The 20,182-nt window shown below is 46.6% G+C and overlaps 1 protein-coding gene across 1 annotated transcript; it reads right to left on the bottom strand.

Annotated features, from left to right (window-relative positions):
- Nucleotides 1-818: 818 nt before the first annotated feature.
- Nucleotides 819-18,951, bottom strand: LOC142585040 (blastula protease 10-like). The gene is made up of 11 exons (XM_075695484.1): nt 18,475-18,951; nt 16,957-17,022; nt 14,606-14,771; nt 12,837-12,963; nt 9,905-9,971; nt 5,775-5,972; nt 5,215-5,344; nt 4,231-4,350; nt 3,844-3,950; nt 2,305-2,426; nt 819-1,686 (listed from the first exon to the last, which is right to left on the bottom strand). Exons 1-11 carry the CDS (start codon nt 18,538-18,540, stop codon nt 1,557-1,559), a joined length of 1,299 nt encoding a protein of 432 aa, XP_075551599.1. The 5' UTR covers nt 18,541-18,951; the 3' UTR covers nt 819-1,556.
- Nucleotides 18,952-20,182: the final 1,231 nt, after the last annotated feature.

Below are 20,182 nucleotides of genomic sequence, written 5' to 3'. Positions count from 1 at the left end.
TTACGCGCGCGCTTTCGACTTCGAAATCACCCGGCGTCGCACTGCGCGCAAGCTGCGCGAGACCCAGAGCACTTCGTGGTCGCCTGACGTGACGCGGCAAGGTTCGACGATCTTCGTCTACGCCGGCGCCTACGCGGAGCTCTATTTCTGGAAACGCGAGTCGCACCTCATGGACCTGCCAGTCGTGGCAGCTCGCCTGGCGAAAGAGCTGTGGTCGATGTTGTTCGAACAAGTGGACGTCTGGTCCGACAAGACAGCGCGAAACATCGCGGAGTTCCGCGACTGTTTCCGGCGCGTTTATTTTCACGATGGCAACGGCAATGCCACTTCTGACGAAGACGACGGCCTGGCGGAATGGGCGGCCGCGCTTGGCACCGTAGTCGAAGCTGCTGACACGATCAAGTGGAGGCGCGAGGGCCTTTTGGCAGCGGACGCGCCCATATCAGAGGGCCGACTGTTCTATCTCAAGTGGGCGAGCGCCATGTGCCATGCTTCCTTACGACGCGGGCTCTCGCCGGCAGATAGCGTGAATGTTCCCCTGAGGCACACAACCGATTTCGCTGCGCGCTTCAAGTGTCCCAAAGGCTCACCAATGAGTCAGAGGTCTTCTTGCGCTGTGTAGGCGTGCCAATGTCCTAGGAAGGCTGTTTTGTATCTAATTGAAGAGTAAGCCGCGTTGTTGTTCCCGGAATAGTCGGCGATGATGCACACAATGAAAAAAACTCTCTTCTGTAGGCACTATTTTGTATGTAATGCAACAGTTTATCCGGCATGGTGCCGAAAAAGGGGTATAGAAAGCACGCATGGTAGACGCTCTATTAAACGTTCGGATCTCGCAAAGATCACTTTATTCAGTATTGTGTAGACGTCACTTACCTAATATTCTCACAACAATGTACAGAATCCGCACATCTACTGTATGATCAAAAAGTGCGTTCGTACAGATTATAGGCAGCGCTGACTCTGCGAATGAAAGGAAGAAAACTAGACGTGAGCCATTTGCACGCTTAAAAGTTGCAATATGCATTTCCACGTGACAGAAAAGTATGTTCAAGAAAATAAACGTAAGTTGAATGAATCGCTGGGTAGGCGTTTGTAAGTGCAATGTGGTCGTGACCCTATGAATGAAAGGTGGTCTAGCTCTTGCAAGGATAATACCTCGCGTGTGTACTACGCGATAAAGTCATTCCATTGTGAGCGATATTGAAGGGAATACAAGTATTTGCATGCAAGATACCATAGGCATTCATCATTTATGCCGAACATAACAGCGATCTAAATGGTAATGTTTTCAACTGGAAAGCTAATATTGGCACACGCTCCCGTGCCAGATTAGTGCGTACTCTTGTAAACACTGACGTGTCAGGCGTATACAAATGCACCAGGCGCACTTTTGGCGAGAAATCGACAAGTATGAATTCCCTGTGACATTGCTCACGGATGTTGTCGCTCCTTTATACCCATCTTCTGATCCTCTACAGCATTTTGATGACTCAGGTATATGAAGAGCGCAAGTTCCACAGATTATGCGCAAATAATTGACAACATCGTCTTGGCTAAACCGGAACAAACTTGACTTCGGCTGCGAAACCACGTTTGAATCTGGCGTAAGGCCTGTACTCGATGATCACGTCTCGACCCACAGAAGTGACCACGCTGCCGGGCTTGATTTCGTCACTGCAGAACCTGCACATGTGTGGAGAATAAGCAATAATTACCTGTCAAGCAATTAGGCGACCAGAATAAACTTCCAAGAAACAAGGCGAGAAGATAGTCATCTGAAAAAAAAATCATAGACACGAGCTAACTATCATGTTTAATCTATTTATTTTTGAAAAAGAAAAGCAGAAGGACAGTCAGCTTAAAAGCAGCCTTTGTGGACTGTGAAAATAGTGTTGTTTTCTTGAACAGAAAGGGGTGAAATTAGATTATACTTTCGCAACTCGCTGTACACTACTAATGATCTGTCCGTGACAGGAACATACCAGACGTATTTTAACCTATAGCGGGCATATTGCAATATACCTATCAGGCTCCTTGTAGCACTTATGGAATTCACTTTTTTTTGCTTCTCGAAAATGACTGCGAATGTATTCAAATGAATACGTCCAATATTTGCGCCTGTAGAAAATATTGCAGCTCGGAGCAATGATGCTATGGACACTGCAGATTTTTTTTTAGCATCTTGTGCCGGCAGCTATATATAGGCCAAAATCGGTTGCACTGAATCTGTTTGGGGACAAAGCGAAGCCGAAGCTTTTTACTTCAGTGCTACCTAGCAGCGTGTTCAGTGCCTGTACTCACGTCTGTCCAAGGTAGAGTGACTGCAGTCGGATTTCGAAGCGGTCGTAGACGCAGAACTTGCGAACTCGGCTGTAGAGATCAAAGGCCCGGAACGTGAGCTGCACCTTGTTGTTTGGCGGAGCCTGCAAAGATGGAAGGCTGTTGTGGCTCCATCTCTTCATTATTGTGGTTCCCGCAATATTATTCTTCATAACACGCATAACGGAGCATGGTAAGTTTGCCAATCAACCTTTGTCTGACAAGGTTCCCTCAGGACCTTGGCCGGAACCCTTGTCTTTGGGACGCCATGTTTTAAACACTTTCATCCAATTCTTCCACGATATTTGCCTGGATTTGTGACTTCGAAGTTGTCTTTACTGTTCAAGTTCACGAACTACCGTTTTCGTTCTCATCATCAACACGTCTCTCTCTCTCTCTCTCTCTCTCTCTCTCTCTCTCTCTCTTTTTCTCTCTGTCTTTCTCTATCCTTTTTTTACTCCCATTTCTCTTCCCCAGCGCTGAGCAGCAGGCCAGAACGTTAATTGAGGCCAGCTTCCCAACTTTTTTACGATAAGAAACTCTCTCTGTCTCTCAAGCTTTAGCACGTCTATCAATAGCAGCAACATTATTTTGGAACTTGTATCAGAAAGCCACGTGCTAATAGGCACACTACGCGAACAATGTACGGTCATTGTGGAATGTATGCGTCTGTTGCGCTGGCAAGGGAAAGACAAAGACTGTCGCAAGCCTTAATGTGTCCAATGCTACTTCGGCTTGAAGTTTCCTTTGTAGTAACTTTGTTCGGCTACGAAATTTAAGTTTCCCCAGTTGCGCACCAGCAATTCTTATCCGCAGCGGTAGCTTAGCAGCTATGGTGCTGTGCTGCTAAGCAGGAGGTCGTGGGATCAAATACCGGCAACGGCGGCCGCATGTTGATGGGGGCGAAATGCAAAAACGTCCTGTCCCGTGCTTTGGATGTGATCCCGTAGTGGTCAAAATTAATACAGAATCCCCCGCTACGACGTGGCTAATAATCAGATTGTGATTTTAGCAGGTAGACCCCCAGAATTCATTCACCATCATTTTTCATTTTCCTGGAGCGAGCGTTTTCTTTGACATATGCCGGCGTTACCTTGCAAAGAATGGTAGAATGGTGGTGCCAAGGCAAAGAGAGAGAGAGAGAGAGAGAGAGAGAGAGAGAGAGAGAGAGAGAGCGGTGATGGGAAGTGAAGATAGGGCATTTAACTGAACTTTGTCCAGTTTGATACGCTAACACTAGGGAGGTTGGTGGAAATGTGAGAACAAAATGAACTTCGAATTATACATCCAGTGTTTGTGGTGCATCGAAATCTTATACTATAGCCTTTGAAACACGACCAATATTAGACCGTTTGATCGCTACTGAAATTTTCTTGTTGCGTAGTCGCGCCGACGTATTTAAATGATGGGTGTGGTGGCAGTTTCTGCGGACGGTGGGGCAACAAATTTCCACTGCTACGGCTACTTTACAAACTCCGGCTGCAGCGCCGCTGACGGTGCAGCCATGGGTTTGTAGCTTACTTGTATCCACCAGACGCAAACACCATCCTGCGGTCTCTGGCTCCTCGGGTAGCCGGGAGACACAATTGTCTTCTCCCGAATCACGCGGCCTCCACAGTTTGGTCGAGCTGCAAACGAAACGAAGGAAACACTTGATTTGCCTCAGTTGCACTTTCATACGTTCGTGCATTTCTGCATGCTTTCATTTATTTAACTAACGCTGCGTTTATTGCGACTGGACAAGGAAAGCTAACGTCCTGATTGGAGTCCTGACACAGTGTTTTCTCAGCTGCGGATTCAAAATATAGCTTTGAAATATGCCTTGAAGCGAACACGGAGAAGTCAACGCCAATCTACATGTCGAGGAGTATTTTGTTCACGAGAAAGGCTGCTTCGACGCATACTCACTATAGTAAGACCGGCGCAGCCTGTCGCATCGCTCGCCCTCCGTGTTGGGTGGGCAGACGCACTTGCAGGTGTGGTCTACGAACCCTTCGTTGGCACACACTGGTCTGCTCGTGCATGCGGCTGGATCGAAAAAGAAGGAAAGAAAAGGACACAGGAGGAGAAATAAAGAAAGGCCGCTCAAGATAGGTCTAAAATGCCGCCGCAATTATTACCAGCTGCCACTTTTTTTTTGGACTGTCGCTTTAGCCATAATGTGAGGTGTCTGATGGCTAAACAAAGCGCGCCCGCAATCAGTGTCACCGGTGGCACATGTTAACAGACACAGTGTCGAGCGAGCACCCTGAATCAGGGACAAGGGCGAATTCGACTGCAGTATTTGCGGGCGCTTTATAAAAGCCTCGAACCCTTAAAGGGACACTAAAGCGAAACAATGCATCAGTTTAGTCTAATGAAGCATTGTTTGAGAACCCTGCAGGCAGTCATTTAAAAAAAAAATATTTTGATTATTAGATGAGAAAATCAAGGTCAAAGTATCAGTATTTGAAATACGCGCCGAAACTCCAGCGCCTTTACCTCAGAATGACTTCAGGGATTCCGAAGTATGTTTTGGTATTTGGGCCGCGTTGGCCGAATAAAGGTTCCCGAAACTTGCCATGTTGAATATTTGGTTCCCTTAGAACACAATGTAGTCAATCTGTACCGCTATATATAATTAGTAGGCCCTAGAAGATGCCATCAAAATCTAAGACGTCACAGCCCCCAGGTGCGAGAACTTAAGTAGGCGTTGCCACCCGTATTTCGTTATTGCGCTTTTTCTGGCTTTCCAAACGTCTTATCGTTGTAAAAGTGGTGTTTTTGGTGTTGTAGAACAGTAACTTACTGATGCAGAAGAAATAATTTTTCCCTTTAGTGTCCCTTTAAGATTTAAGAGACTTTGGTCTGCAGCTCCCCTTGTCCTCTTGCAGCCGCTGGTTGTTTGCTTACCATCACACCGGTAGAGGAAGTTTGCCTTGCGCCTGTCACGGAAGGTGAGCCCGTTCTGCCTGCGGATCAGCGGTGCAAGCAGCGGGTTCACTGGGCTCAGGGTTTTCATCTCCGGCGACGCCGCGAACGCCTGCATAGCGACCAGTTGCACTTTCTTAGCACACATTTGCACAGCTCAGTCGCGTATTCACCAGCTCTCGCCCCGAGATTATTCTGACATTACAACACACTGCGCCGGCTATGTGGCTATGGTGCACACCCATGCTGAGGACAGGGTCGCATGCTCCAAGTCCCAGTCACAGTGGCCGTATTTCGACGGAAAGAAAATGTGAAAGTTATTGTGTAATCTAGTAAGCGATAAATAATTCGAGGTAGGAAATATTAACCCACAGGCCCACCTCTGCAGCCTCAGTCATCGCCCAGCATTCATTTTGGAGCATTATAGCCACTCAGTACATATCAAATCAGTCACTCATATCAGTCAAGTGTTCAACGCGCCTGCGCCGATACACTGACGTTGCCTCTCGCATTGTTCCACGTGTCACGTAGGGGGGCCTTACCGTCGGCGAGTAGTGCATGACGGAGGTGTAGTCGTATCGTGCGCCGTACTCCCGCTTGTTCTGGTCCGGGTCGAACTGGCTGCGCAGTCCTTCCAGGATGTTGGGGTAGTTGACCACCACGTAGCGGCTGCGGTCCGCGCGCGACTGCTCGTGCAGGAAGCCGATGGCGTGTCCGATCTCGTGCACCACTGTGCCCAGCTGCCGACAGCGTGAAGTGAAACAAGACAGACTTAGCTGCAGGGTACACACTTCAAAATTTTGATTACGTTAATCAAGGTCGTCTTTAAAATATAATCCCCTTTTCCGTTTAAGTGCTGCGTAGCCAGCCGTAGGATACCCTGTAGCTAACCTCCGCTCATCTTTTCTTCCTAATTTAAGCGAATCGTTATTGGCAACGTAGATCGTAAATCACACAAACGTAAATCACACCAACACAATGTGGCTGGCTTACGATGGTCGCATTATTACTTACAGGGCGCACATCAAACACGGAGAAAGAAGAGAGCCGTAACATGAGCGCTGGCTCACAACTAAAAGTTTAATGCGTACAAAGAGCCATATAAATAGGAGAACTAAGTAATAAATAAACAATAACCTTTTAGTCGTCAGTCAGCGCTCATGTTACGGCTCTCTTCTTTGTCCACGTTTGATGTGCGCGCTGTAAATAATAATGCAGATGTACCGACTCGCCCAGCTAGCTACCGTATTACGATGGTTGGACATGTTTGGCTAAGGGTACATAGTAATACCACATTAGTACGAAGTTTGTGGATACTCACTGCGCATACGCAGAACGAACTGTACACGTTAGTGCCCGTTTAACAACTAGCTAAGCTGTCTACCTTAATTTGAAAGAAAACTTTCCAAAATGGAGCACCAAGTTTGAAACTCCGTAACAAAGCAATAAAATATAATGCCACAATTTTGTAATTTGCACTTATCGACACAACCGAAGCGGACAAAATTATTTTATCATAAGCCTCTCTGAAGTACACCACTGCAATTTTAATAAGACTTCCGCAAAATCTCGTAAACGTTGTAATAAATTAACTTAGGCTGCCAGTTCATTCTGCTTACTCGATATCACTCGCGGTAATTCAGTTAGATTTCTCATTAAACAATTACATATAATCAGTTACATTATACACGAAAAAAATTGCGCAGATCCCGCGCATTGGGGGCGCCGGTGTTATGCGAAGCATTTTGCAGGCGCCTGACTAATCCAGCCTTGTTTGGGGTCCCGCAAACTGTTCCCGGATGAACCAACGTGTCTGCCTAAATTTAATAGTAGTGTGTGTGGGTTGCAAGCGTAGGTGCATGTGACGACAGCAGCATGACGACCGCGTCGAAGAAGGTCGTATGGCATCAGAGGCAGATCTGCGCTGGCCATTCGAAGCTAGCTTACGACGTGACAATGGTTGTTGAGTTCTACATGGGTAGGTGGACGAGCGTAAGCGAGAGAAACACGGATTGTGACGTCACCAGCAACTGCGTGTTACGCAGCCGTCCGTACCTTTGGCCATCTTACTTGACGTATGTTAGAACGACGATGACGTTTGAACTCCCACGAAGAAACGTTGAAACATGATTAACTTGGGCGATCGGTACGTCTCACAGTGTCTACGTAGCCTAAGTCGCTACAAAGGTAGTGCTGGTGAAAGTGGGCCGGTCCCGGGGACAGTGCACTCTAATATGGCGGCCCAAAGCGCGAGCTGTCACGAGGAAACAAGACGAGGTAGTAACCCGTGGTGCACTGGCAGGGTGTTTCAAAGAACAGGCTCTCTTTCGAAATAAGAGAAGTGTGCGTGCGATTGTGGGGTACAATAAAGAAAAAAAAAAGAAATAGTGGTTAGAGCACCGTACTTTTGTGCTCCACGGCAGAGGTTAGATCGCACTATGGGTCACGTGTTTTTATAAGAGTGGTGTGATACAGGAAGCTAGCCACCCACCTAGCCACTTACCTACCTACGGCAACGTGTCAAGAACGAGAAAAAGAATGCTTCACATTAAACGCTCTAACGGGTGACGCAGCTTTGAGCAATTAAATTTGGTGTGAAGTACAGAATAATGCGCGCGGTCTGAATTTCACATTGTGCAAAGGAATACAAACGTCTACATGGGGTACCTCACTCTTGCAACCAGATTCCTGCAGCCACATATTACTGCAGCTTGCAGATTTGCACACTTGGAAGTTCTGCCTCCCAGCTTTTATTTTATAAGTTTGTCTCCGGGGTCTCTTTCTTGGAAGCGCTTTTAAGTGGCTTTCACAGGCGGTAAGAGCTGCTGCTCAGTTCTTATTCGCTTAGCGTATTCTGTGAATTCTCTGAGATTGACAGAACGTTTTTGGGCCTTTAAATGCAGAGGTTCCTACCGGTCTCATAAGTGACTAACACCCACCTATCTTTCAAATATAAACACATGAACAGCAAGCTTACGGCTGAGTAATATGTAACGTCCTTTTAAATTATGTTACAAATTTGGCAAACTTTTCAAATAAAGAGTACGTTTTCTGGCGTACGTTAGAATGAGACGTTGTCTAAAAGGCTGACGAGTGAAGGGCGCCGCGAGGAGGCCCACCACACATTGGATGACAAATCGAAATGGCGCTTCTATGGCTGGATAGAGATGGCCACTTCGGACGTTTACTGCCAAGGAATTGCCTATGGACAATTTTTCAGTTTTTCACTGGCCCTATGGGAGCGGCTTCCCCTGGGCCCGGCAGTGATGAAGCACTGCGCTTCATAAAGGACACACACGCTAGCATGGCGGCATTGAGAAACCAGAATCTTGTGTGCAAGATGTTCGTACGCTACAACACCACCCTTTCCTCCAGCGCGCGTGTCGAGCTAGGTTTCAGTGTCATTTCTGATGACTTTAAGTAAAGGAAGAAAGAAAAGTAAAGAAAATAAAACGAGGCTAGACGGACCAACGAAAATTTTGAAAAATTGAGGGGCTGCAGTGGACGCATTGAGACAGCCCAGGCCAGCTCGTTCTATTTGTGCAGTGTTGCGAAAAGTTGGGAGGAAAATGGTGTAAAGTAATCGATTACTTTTAATAATTGTTCATTTACATTCGTGGGCAGTAACTAGTCACTGTAATCACTTACAATTTTAAATTAATAATTGAAATTGTAATTCGCTACGTTTTCGTTGTGTGTGCACAAGTCCAGTTCAATGTGATAGTTCTGCGCAAACCCGCAAGGTGGAGAGAAGCAATTAATAAATAATGGTAGAGCGGCTGCTCCGGAAAGACAGTGGTCCCGGGTTCGAGTCCCGGACGAGGACGAATTTTTCTTCATCTGCGAGGCTTTTCTTTCGAGGAACCTGTATGGGTTTCCTTTGTAGCAATTGCTACAGACGGGTGGATGTCTGATTTCCTCTTTATTAATTACTTCTCTCCAACATGCAGGTTTCCGCACAACTATTACGTCAAACTCTTGCCTTTGTTTGTAGTTGTTGACAAATTCGACTTCGCCCTGCCATCTGCTAGCCGCCTGGTTAACTCAGATGGTAGAGCGGTTGCCCCGGAAAGGCGGTGGTCCCGCGTTCGAGTCCCGGACCAGGACGAATATTTTTCAACTGCGAGGCTTTTGTTTCGAGGAACCTGTATAGGTTTGCTTTGTAGCAATTGCTACGAACGGGTGGATGTCTGATTTTTTCTTCATTAAGTGCAGTTCAAATGTAAAATTTATCCGTTTCATACGCGCCACCTGATTCAGTTTAGAAAACTGTGATATATGGTTTTGGTGTGGAGCTGCATATTGTTTAACTTCATGCGTCAGTTCTTTTTCTAATTTCGGGAATTTCGACAATCCTTTCAGTACAACTGAGGCACAAAATCAAAATATTGCTTCTCAGATTTAGTTTTTCTTTTAAATGCAGCGAAATTTAAGTGTTTCTTTTATATGCCACAAGTTTCATTCAAATCAGCTGAGCTGTTCTCCAATTACCTCATGCGTTTCACATGTATTCGACAAGGACAATAAGAGTTGCCATCCAAGTAAGGCTTCCCATTAAAATGAAACAAGAAAGAAAGGGAGATGTTGCAAGAGAGAGAGAGCAAGAAAGGCAAGACTTTTCTGGCATGTCTGAAAGTGCCTGAAAGGCAACGGTGCCTTGGCTTCCACTCACCGTCTCACAGCCATCACCGATCGATATGGGCTGGAGAGAGCCGACGTGGCCGAACCGGGACCAGCACCTGCACCGGATGAATGCCGAGCAGCGGTGCCGCTTGAGCGTAGGCCGGGATAATAAGAGGATGCTCACTCGTACTCACTCACCAACATTTTAGTACGTTATGTACATTCATACTCACTTTCCTATACTCATACGTACTCACACTCACGTTCGTAGTCACTTCTATCAACACATGCCGACAGTCACTCGTCTTCATGCTCACGTCCATTAAAACTTACCGTCACTGGCCTTCGTTCGTACTCACATTAAGCGGCATTCACTCCTGTTCATACGCAAGTCCACTGAAGCTCACCGGCTCTTATTCCTTTCCTATCTCTAGTTACAAACTTTCTCACTCGCTGGCGGACTACCTGACGCCTGTGAAATGGGCGTGGAGCGGGTCAGTGCACTGCTGAGTGAGTATGCCGAGCTATGCACTTAAGACTAAGTATTACGTGCAACACGTTTTCCAGGATGGTGGAGAATCTCCCGCTTTTAGCACTTGAAAACGTTTCACGTGCAAGTTGCAGAAGCACTTACATGTCGTGGGCACTAAAATGACTTGTGCCCTTGACTTTGTGCCTTCTCTTTATACGTACACCGGTATGACCATCTGCGCTTAGTGAACAGTCTGCCAAAAGTATATGTAAAGCGAGGAGAAGTAATTGACGCTACACCTTCGTCGTCATGAAAAAAAAGACGGAAACGAAAAAGTTATGAAATATAATTGTTAGATGATGCTATATTTTGACGAAGCTTATAGCTTTTCAGCCGGTCACGCACTTCTTTCAGCCTTGCCTGCTGGAGCGTGAAGCGCCACTGAACCGTGGCAGATGGATGAGCCTGGCAACGTTCATTTCAGCTATTAAGTGCACGTTAAATGCACCAAGGAAGAAAGGAGAGACTAATTTTGTACGGCGCAAGTTATATAAGTCTATAAAATGATAGCGGTTACAATATTATGATGAAATAGTTGGCAAAAGACCAGCGCAAAAAAATTAAACGTCAACCAATATTCAAAAGTTAGACCAGAGGAGGACGTTTATGCCACCGCCTACGCACAGCTCACAGCACAGCAATATCAGCAGCTGAGCACTTTGAAGTAAAAAAGAATAACTATAGAGGATTGCCTAGAATTTGGCGACAGTGAGCTCATAAGAAGATGACATTCTAATCCTTGTTTCAAAAAGCTGGTTCATATATAACATTAATTTTACAACTGGGCAACGACACCGGAAGTGTGTGTCAATTGTTTCGGCCGTTATACGAAGTCCTCTTCCTGTTTAGACCATCTCCTGGAGGAAATCTAAAAGAACTGTTAAAGTAGTGTGGACACCCGCTCACACCTCCCTGGAGGGCAACGAACTCGCCCACTCCAATGCCCGAGAACTTATCGACCAGGCCCCGCTGAACACAGAAGAGCTTACTAGACTGGCAACATAGCAACGAATCACTCAACACTACAGACTCGATCGCAGAACACTCCCCCACCGCATCCACAGCTCAGGAAGACGCAAGAGACAACACTCAGTTTGTTGCAAACCAACATGTTCCCGCACCCAAGGAGACCTCATCTCATGTTCCCTACTCAATCTGACGAATAACGTAAATACTGCGAGCAGCTAGGAACCCTCCGGCATTTTGTCATATATTAACGCGATAGCGTTAAGGAGCTCGTGTCGCAGAAAAGCCGGTGTCGTCGGCGTCGGTGTCGGCGTCGGCGTCCGCGGCGTTGGCCGTGAGCGATAAATCACGGCAGGCACTTCATAAATAAAAAGCAACTTCCAAGATGGGCTGGGTGGGAATCGAACCAGGGTCTCCGGAGTGTGAGACGGAGACGTTACCACTGAGCCAAGAGTTCGATGCTTCAAAGCGGTACAAAAGCGCCTCTAGTGAACGCGGTGTTGCCTTAGAAACGAGCTGTTTCTAAGGCTCAGGCGTGCGTCGCTTGCTCAGGCGCACATTTCGTTGTCGCGCCGAACGCTGCGTTGCTCGACGCTCACCGCGTCCGATGCGGGGCGCGTAGTCGCTGCGCCGTAGCGCATTGTCTTACACCCCTTGCGGGTCGACGGGAACGCTGTCGCGTTCCACTCTTGAAGGCGAAGCTTAAGCGTCCTCCAATTTTGCAAACAAAATCCACTCTTGGCTCCTCCATCGCCCCCCCCCCCCCCTCCCAAAAGCAGCGTATCGCTGCTGCTGAGTTCACGCCTCTCGGACCAGATCATGCTGGTTGAGAGGGCGGTCACAGCCAAGACGGCGCATGAATTCCCGTGAAGAGGGAACTACTCCTGCAAATCAAGCCACCATTAGGCTCATCAAAAATGTTTTCTCTCTCTCTCATCTCTCTGTCACGCCGTTTTAATATTAGTGCCACTTAAGGAACATACCATTACAAGTTCGTGATCGCACAAAAATGAAAACACAAATAAAATTTGGTTCTATGACAACATTGGCGGTGCCTGGCCATTCAATCATTCTGGTACCGCGTAGTAACACACACACACACACACACACACACACACACACACACACACACACACACACACACACACACACACACACACACACACACACACACACACACACACACACACACACACACACACACACACACACACACGCGCGCGCGCGCACGCACACACACAAAAAACCTTACACTAGTGTTTTGCCACACGAGCAAATGCTTGTGCGAGAAAATTTCAGCCAATCCTGATTCTGGACATATCATAGAGAATTTGGCCGGCCTACGGCGTAGATAACATACACTTACGGATTAAGAGGTTTATGAATATGGTCCCTGATTGCCAGCGCTGCCAGCGCTTCCGTAAAAGAGAAACGCGAGCTGGATCTACATTCTGTCCATCCTGTATAGCAGTCGTGCACATACCCTCTGCCCCTGATGAAAAGTATGAAGTCCGTGGTTGTGTCGTCCTTCTGAAGCTCGCGGAACATAAGGCACGAATTGTTCATCCAGTGTGCGACGCCCTGCCGGATCAGGTCCGCTTCGTTGACCGCTGCGGGGAAATGTCAGTGACAACTCGATTAAAGCGGTTGCTACTGCGTACTACGTTGTGAATGTCGCAACTTGACAACATCTCTTAGTCGGAGTACTAGTACATAAAACATTATTCCGATCTAGGCTAGGGCATGCTTGTGCTATTTGTGACTGCCACCAGACTAATATGATCGATACTCTCGAATCGGTGTAGAACCGAGCTGCGAAGTTCATTTCTTTCCCTGACTATTCCTATAACACAAATACTTTAGCTTAAAATCACAGTTGTGTCTTTCCTCGCTCGCCTCATGCGGCAAAGCTGCATGCTGCTTGTGCTTATTTTTCCTGTTCTTTTATTCAGTGTCCCCTGTTAACCAAATCACCATTCTAGCTCATCGCTTCTCGCGCCTAACGCATCCTAATGCTGTGTATCCACCACGTGCTCATTCCACTGCATGTCAAAATTCTTATTTTTTTTTGTATAAACACAGCCCGAGAATGGAAAGCTTTCCTTCTACCACTGCCCTCATCGCCAAAATTTTTTTTTCAAGACTGCTATTGAAGAAGGCCATCTGGGGTCAACTCATGCCACCTAACCTAGCTCGCCATTTTTCTTTTTGCCCACTCCTCATGGAATGTCTGAATTCTCGGGACTTTTGAGTTAATAACGCCTAAATAAATATATTGTGGATGAGAAAATACCACTGTATTAGTGCCACATGAACTAAGGCCCTAGTCCGAGCCTTGTTGGTAGGTTGAGGCCTTCTGCTTCAGCGCATTCATGGTATGTTGTACCAGAAGGGGCAACCATAATTCGTCGGACGTTCGTGGGGAGCAGTGCACTCCTTCCAGCTGGCGGGAAGCTTGTTCGATGGCAGTTTAAAAAGTATTGAGTTTTTGAAAGCGGAGGTCGGTGGTGCACTCCCGCAAGACGCGTTTATTCGAGCTATAGGCTCCGCACCGCTTACAAATTGTGAAGCCTGTGTCACCGTTGATAGAATGTGTATAGAGTTGTGTCAGTAATGTGCGTGTTCGTGCTTTTCACACAACTGAGGCTTCCGATTTCGATTGTTTAGAAGGTAACGCAGACACGGAACGGTACTGGACTTACTTCGTGTTCTCAAATGTTCTGAAGAAGAGATATATCTGCACAATAAGTTTTCAAGTCCGCGAGCATGAAGAGCGTAAGATGATGTTAGAGCATGGTTTAGAAACGTATATTTAGTCTTGCGCAAGTCAGGACATTCAGTAGGGATGTGAGACATAATGATCTGCTTTTGTGGTGATAATGTGCGCTGTGTCGATGTTGTTTCCAAAGTTTCTGCCCAGCAACTGCTGCTAGTGTAATTTTTTTTCCGCAGTAAAGCTCAGTTGAAGTTCGGCGGCTGTCGTCTGTGCGTTCTTTCTGTGTGCCGTCCTCAAAACGCACCGTTATAACCAGGTTCCATTAAGCCAGCAACCAGCTAGCCCATCTAAGTCTCATAATCGTACTCAAACAAAGCAACATGAAAGTGAAGCGAGGGGTACTGCTTGAACAATTTCATTCCCTGTTTGAACAGGCACACGAAGAGTGTTTCCTAACCTTCCGGTGTAAGTCGTTCCCGCCAATCACCACCATTTCGTTCGCGTTACGTCTTTGTGGCAGTGGCTGCCGTACTCACAGCTCTCGCTGATCTTGTAAGGCACGATTCCTCCCGGCCAGGTGATGTTCCTGGAAGGCACCAGGGCATACATGTCCAGCAGGTCGCGCTCGGTCATCAGCATGTCGCCCTGGAACATCGCCTGGCCCCCGTCCAGCTTGGGAACTTCGTGCAGCATCTGCTGGTACTGCACGGGGCAAAGAACCAACCAATGCGTTTGAGACGGTTGCCGTTGCACTCGTTGTGCAAACGCCTTTAGTACGGGTTGACGTTGACCTCTGTCGGCGGCTGTGCACCTGCGCATGCGCTCGGTGTCTCTCTCCTTAATCTTATCTTTCTATCTCTCACTTGCCCTTTCCCCAGTGTAGGGTAGCAAGCAAGATTTTCTCCGCTAGTTGACATCCGCGTCTTTTGCCTTTCCTTAGTGTATCACAAATATAAAGTCCGAGCGCTTCTTTCAAGCTGTTCCGGCTTTTATGTATCCTATATCAGAACTGCGGAAGTGGTGAGGAGAAAAGATAGATAACGTGGAGCTTTGAGCTCATGATGGGCATTGCACTGAACTAAAGTCAAGTGGGCAACATTGTAATTCTTCACTGAACAGTCCTTCACGCCGCAGACCGATAAGTGAAAAACACTCATTTGTTTCACCGCTGCACATATCCAATATGGGCCTATACTAATCAGCAGCATTGGTGCATTGTTAACGCATTCACCACCATGTCCCTGAGTGCATGCGTGATTGAACGGTATTGAATTACTATAATAAGTTTAAAGCATATATATATATATATATATATATATATATATATATATATATATATATATATATATATATATATATATATGCTGATTTTCGCCGTTTTGTTTCAACCAGTTTACTGTTGGGTACGTACGTTGTATTTCTAGTCCCGTCGATCGGGCGGAGCGCCGCAGACAGGTTGGTGGAATGAATGCGCTATAGCTTTTCTAAACTTCGAGTTATCTTAGGTTGAAAAGTGTTGTATACCATATACTGTGTGCGAAAGCTAACGTTAGCCAACGCTGTTCAACGAAAAAGAAAGGTTATAACAACATGATGCAAGTTACAGCTATAAGATATACGGTTTTCGGTCGTCAGAGCTCCAGAGACCGACCACCGTAGGTGTTAAAATTGCATATTCCATCGTGTTGTTTTAACCTTTCTGTTTTTTGTCTAACATATTGGATAACGTTAGTTGGGACACCCTATATAATACACTTCGTTAGGTGTCCGTAGAAGTCAAAACAGTTAAGGCGTACTACTCCATGAGTTTCATTGGCGCGGACAGTAACATAGAGCATCTAAAGGCCCTAAATGAACATTATTAAAGAGTAGCCAAGAAAAATATGTTTTTTGAGAAGTAAGAGCGGGTGAACTTTCATAATTAATATTGACGACGACTGTCAGTGCCCTTAAGCATGGCTGCTTTGCGCAACCCGCTGTGGTTTCTCAGTGGCTATGGTGTTGGGCTGCTAAGCACAAGGTCGCGGGATCGAATCCCGGCCACGGCGGCCGCATTTCGATGGGGGCGAAATGTGAAAACACGCGTGTATTTAGATTTAGGCGCACGTTAAAGAACCTCAGGTGGTCGAAACTTCCGGAGTGCTCCACTACAGCGTGCCTCATAATCAGAAAGTCGTTTTGGCACGTAAAACCATAGTCTTTTTATTTTCGTATTCTAAGAAATAAGTGTCCAGTTGTACTTTCAACTTTCAAGGCAGCTAACAGATAGAGTTAGTGTCAAGATTTCATGAATCGCGGTATCTGCAACATCGCTGAATTTCTAAGCAATTTGTGACCGCAACCAATAAAGCAGTAGAACTCCATGTTTATCACACACGCTAGCACAAAGGCAGAGAATCCGAATGCCTGGAGGACTACTGAGGCTGCAAACTACAATTTTATTTCTCAGATCCCGCAATTCGTAAATAGCTGTCGCCAACATACCTGTTAAGTCAGCATCGAGGTGTCAGATGGCAAACTCGCTTTTATTCCCTCGACATAAGCCAAGCGAACACCGAATTCATGTTCTAGTGCACCTTTAAACAGGCGCTGTCGGTTAAAAGTGGCAGATCACATCTATCTCATTTCTTAGTGTTAAGGGGAAAAAGAAAAGAAAAGCAAGAAAGAAACGCACCAGAAGATGCTGGCGATGGCTTGAATATGACAACACGGTCGGTATAAGTACCCTGCATATTATATGCTTTACCGATACCTGCCAGGACACACCACCGAGTTTTTAGTACAGTAGCGGGCACAGCTCACGTCGACGTTCTTAAGTCTGCTTGATCCATATAGCGTTTTTATGACTTGAAGAAACTAGACAAATGACTTCGTCGCTGCCACTTACCATTTGCGATTTTTCTCTTTCGTCTTGTATTACCTCTGCCTGCTCAGAGACGAGGTGTTGAATTGCCTGTTGCGAGAGAAACCGAAGGCACATAAGGATCAGCTGGTATTGAGCATCACATGAAGGCGGAAAAATATTTAGTTTGACTGATGACTTCTTGATGCGAAGCAGCTATTTAACTTACGTGCGATTGTCTTGTAGCGCATAACCGCAAAGGCAATAATTATTCACCTAGCCAAACCAGCACGGTTATGTACACAATGATGGAAACAGGAAACAAGAACGCAATCATCAGAGCACGTAGCACAACAATTGCAAGTTCAACCGCATGTGTAATGCGGAAGATGCGAGTTCGGTACCCACCTGCGGTAAGTCATATATTGGTCTACTTTCGTTTCCCTTTACCGTATCATTTCTACATGTCTATACAAAGGAAGTAGACTGCTGTATGTTGCGTCTGGCTTCATTGTCTGTTACTTCGTGTGGTTGTGATTAACACAAGCTCAAGCCCCTCAGATTCTCATATGCTCATGGCTCAAAGCTGAACTATACTTAAAGAACCCGTGCACAGGAAGGATAATCTCTTTTGAAGTAGACGGATTGATGGCATGTAAACACGCTGCTTGTGTGAGCTTTTCGTTTCTACTGACTCTGCAAATGTAATTCTAACAAAAGGACACCGCTCGATCGTTGCAGTAGGCGACATGTCAAAGAAAACGCCGGCCAATCCCAAACTCCTCATGTACTTGTTCCACGATGAAGCCCTTGAGGCAGAAGTAAACGAAAACCGTTCCTACTAAACAAACAGTTAGTGTGGGGAGCTCGACAATTTTCCCATAACACGCTGTTTTAAACACATGTCGTAAGGCTTTTGCAGAATTGAAAACATCTGTATACCAATTGTGCCAGTATCATGTCTTAATAAATACAGCCACCTCATAGCAAAGTTCAGAATTTAAGTTCGCAGTCAGAATTCTCATGAACTCGTCATCATGTCAGTTGTGATCCAGCTCATTAGCCTCTCTGGGAAAGAAAAGGGAAATATGGCGTTTTATCAAGCATTCGTCAACTACAATGCTTTCGCATCAGGAGTATGCCTGGAAAGTAGAAGTTGTTTTTGTCGTTGTTTATTAACTGCTACAACATCGGAAGTTTGGCTATTGATGAGTACGCCATCCCAAAATCATAGCTGACACACACGCACACACACACACACACACACACACACACACACACACACACACACACACACACACACACACACACACACACACACACACACACACACACACACACACACACACACACACACACACACACACACACACACACGCGCGCACAAGAACTACACGATAGAACAATATAGGTAGAAAAATAAATTTAAACAGCTTGCACAACGATTTAGTTGGTGGCATCATGAACTTTCACTTCAAATCCCTACACGGGTAATTTGTTGGGCAATGCTATACGTTACGAAAGCAGCCATGATTTACGTGTTACGTCCATGGAGTTCCTTACCTCTTCATACTGAGCGCAGGCCAGTCCTAATAGAGCGAACAGAAGCGTCGGGCCTGTTGGTATCATGCCGGCTTTCGAGAATCTCCTCAGCAGTGGGGCTTTTCAGTGGAAATTCCTTTTCAGGAATGAGCAGCAACGAACGTATGAAGTCGATGAAAGGTGCCGCTACACAGCTACGGACGAAAGCACATCTTCCAAGCGGTAATGTAGTACAACAGAGGCCGAAGGTTTCCCCTCGTAAGTCCTTAACCTAGCGCGAGAAATTCGCAACTCAGGGCCGTAACCCTGTTCGGTGAACGAGGCCGTCCGGCTGCAAGCGCACAGGTGAACGTCCCGGCGACGAAACGGCGCTGGGCTCGTGTATAGGGGACCGGCACCGTTGGAACGTCGCCTAGCTTATACGAGTTTCCATCAGGAAGCGTCGGGCCAGAGCGGACGCAAGCACCAGTGCACGGCCGCAAAGGACGGGACGAAAAGTGGGTATTACTGCTACGGCGCGACATTTTGAGAGGAAAGCGATAAAACCGCGACACACCTCAGCATCTCGGCGGGCTTCCTGTGGAAAGCGGCACGCAAGGCGGCGGCGGGGAGCGGAACTGGAGGAGGAAGCCGGGTGGTGTGTCGGGGCATGGACACTCGGTGCCAAGCCCCGACGGCTTCCGCGCTCGCAGTCTAGGTTTTCCGGGGATGGGTGCGGTATTCCTACTGCCTAAATCAGGCGCACATTTCGCGCTTTATATATTAGGGCTGTTTCAGCCAACACTTTCGAAAATTTTCAAAGGTTGCCTGTGGCAGATAGCTAAATGCTAGTTTATGACCCGGTCTACTCGAAGTGGCGGACACTACTTGCCCAGAAAATTGAAATGCGAAATCGACTAACTAACAAGAATTCACTAATCGATTTGCTAGCTAATTGTCCTATGACCCATATTGCAACTTACAAATTCTAGCACCGGACTTCTCATGGCGGATCCACCTGGAACGAATTCTCAGCACGACACCAGTCTCGCGATATAAATTCCCGACATTTGCGGAGAAATGCATTGGTGTTCCAATTACTTGTGTGCTTCACTGCATGAAACGACGTTTTGTTAACAAATTAACTGGAACGCCAATGCTTTTCTCCGCAATGTTCGGGAATTTATATCTCGAAACTGGTGTCATCTTGAAGATTCGTTCCAAGTGGATTCGCCTTGCGAACTCCACGGCTGGAATTTGTAAATTGCAATGTGGGTCATAATGTAATTAGCTAGAAACTTAATTACCGAATTTGATTAATTAATCGATTTTGCATCCTAATTTTTTGCCCAAGTATTGTCCGCTGCTTCGCGTAGACCAGCTCATGAACTAGAGTAGTGATATCTGCCACAGGCAACCCTCAAATATTTTTGAAAGTGTTCGCTGAAACACCCTGTGTATGGCGAGAGCTTATTCGTCGACCCACCCGCCGTGGTTGCTGAGTGGCGATGGCGTTGGGCTGCTGAGCACGAGGTCGCGGGATCGACTCCCAGCCGCGGCGGCCGCATTTCGATGACGGCGAAATGCGAAAGCACCCGTGTACTTAGCTTTAGGTGCACGTTAAAGAACCCCAGGTGGTCGAAATTTCCGAAGTCCTATAATACGGCGTGCCTCAAAATCAGAGAGTGGTTTTGGCACGTTAAAACCCATAATTTTTATTCGTCGACCCGGTTTCGGCAAGGAACAGTGA

This window comes from Dermacentor variabilis, chromosome 6 (assembly GCF_050947875.1).
Source record: "Dermacentor variabilis isolate Ectoservices chromosome 6, ASM5094787v1, whole genome shotgun sequence".
In the NCBI taxonomy this organism is placed as follows: domain Eukaryota; kingdom Metazoa; phylum Arthropoda; class Arachnida; order Ixodida; family Ixodidae; genus Dermacentor; species Dermacentor variabilis.
This window is presented reverse-complemented; position numbering and strand designations above follow the sequence as displayed.

Coding starts and splice junctions, on each gene's coding strand:
- LOC142585040 (XM_075695484.1), bottom strand. CDS start 18,540: ATGATACCAACAGGCCCGACGCTTCTGTTCGCTCTATTAGGACTGGCC. Junction 5,973..9,904: donor TCGGTGATGGCTGTGAGACG/GTGAGTGGAAGC, acceptor CGCTGTCGGCAG/CTGGGCACAGTGGTGCACGA. Junction 5,345..5,774: donor TCATGCACTACTCGCCGACG/GTAAGGCCCCCC, acceptor GTCGCTATGCAG/GCGTTCGCGGCGTCGCCGGA.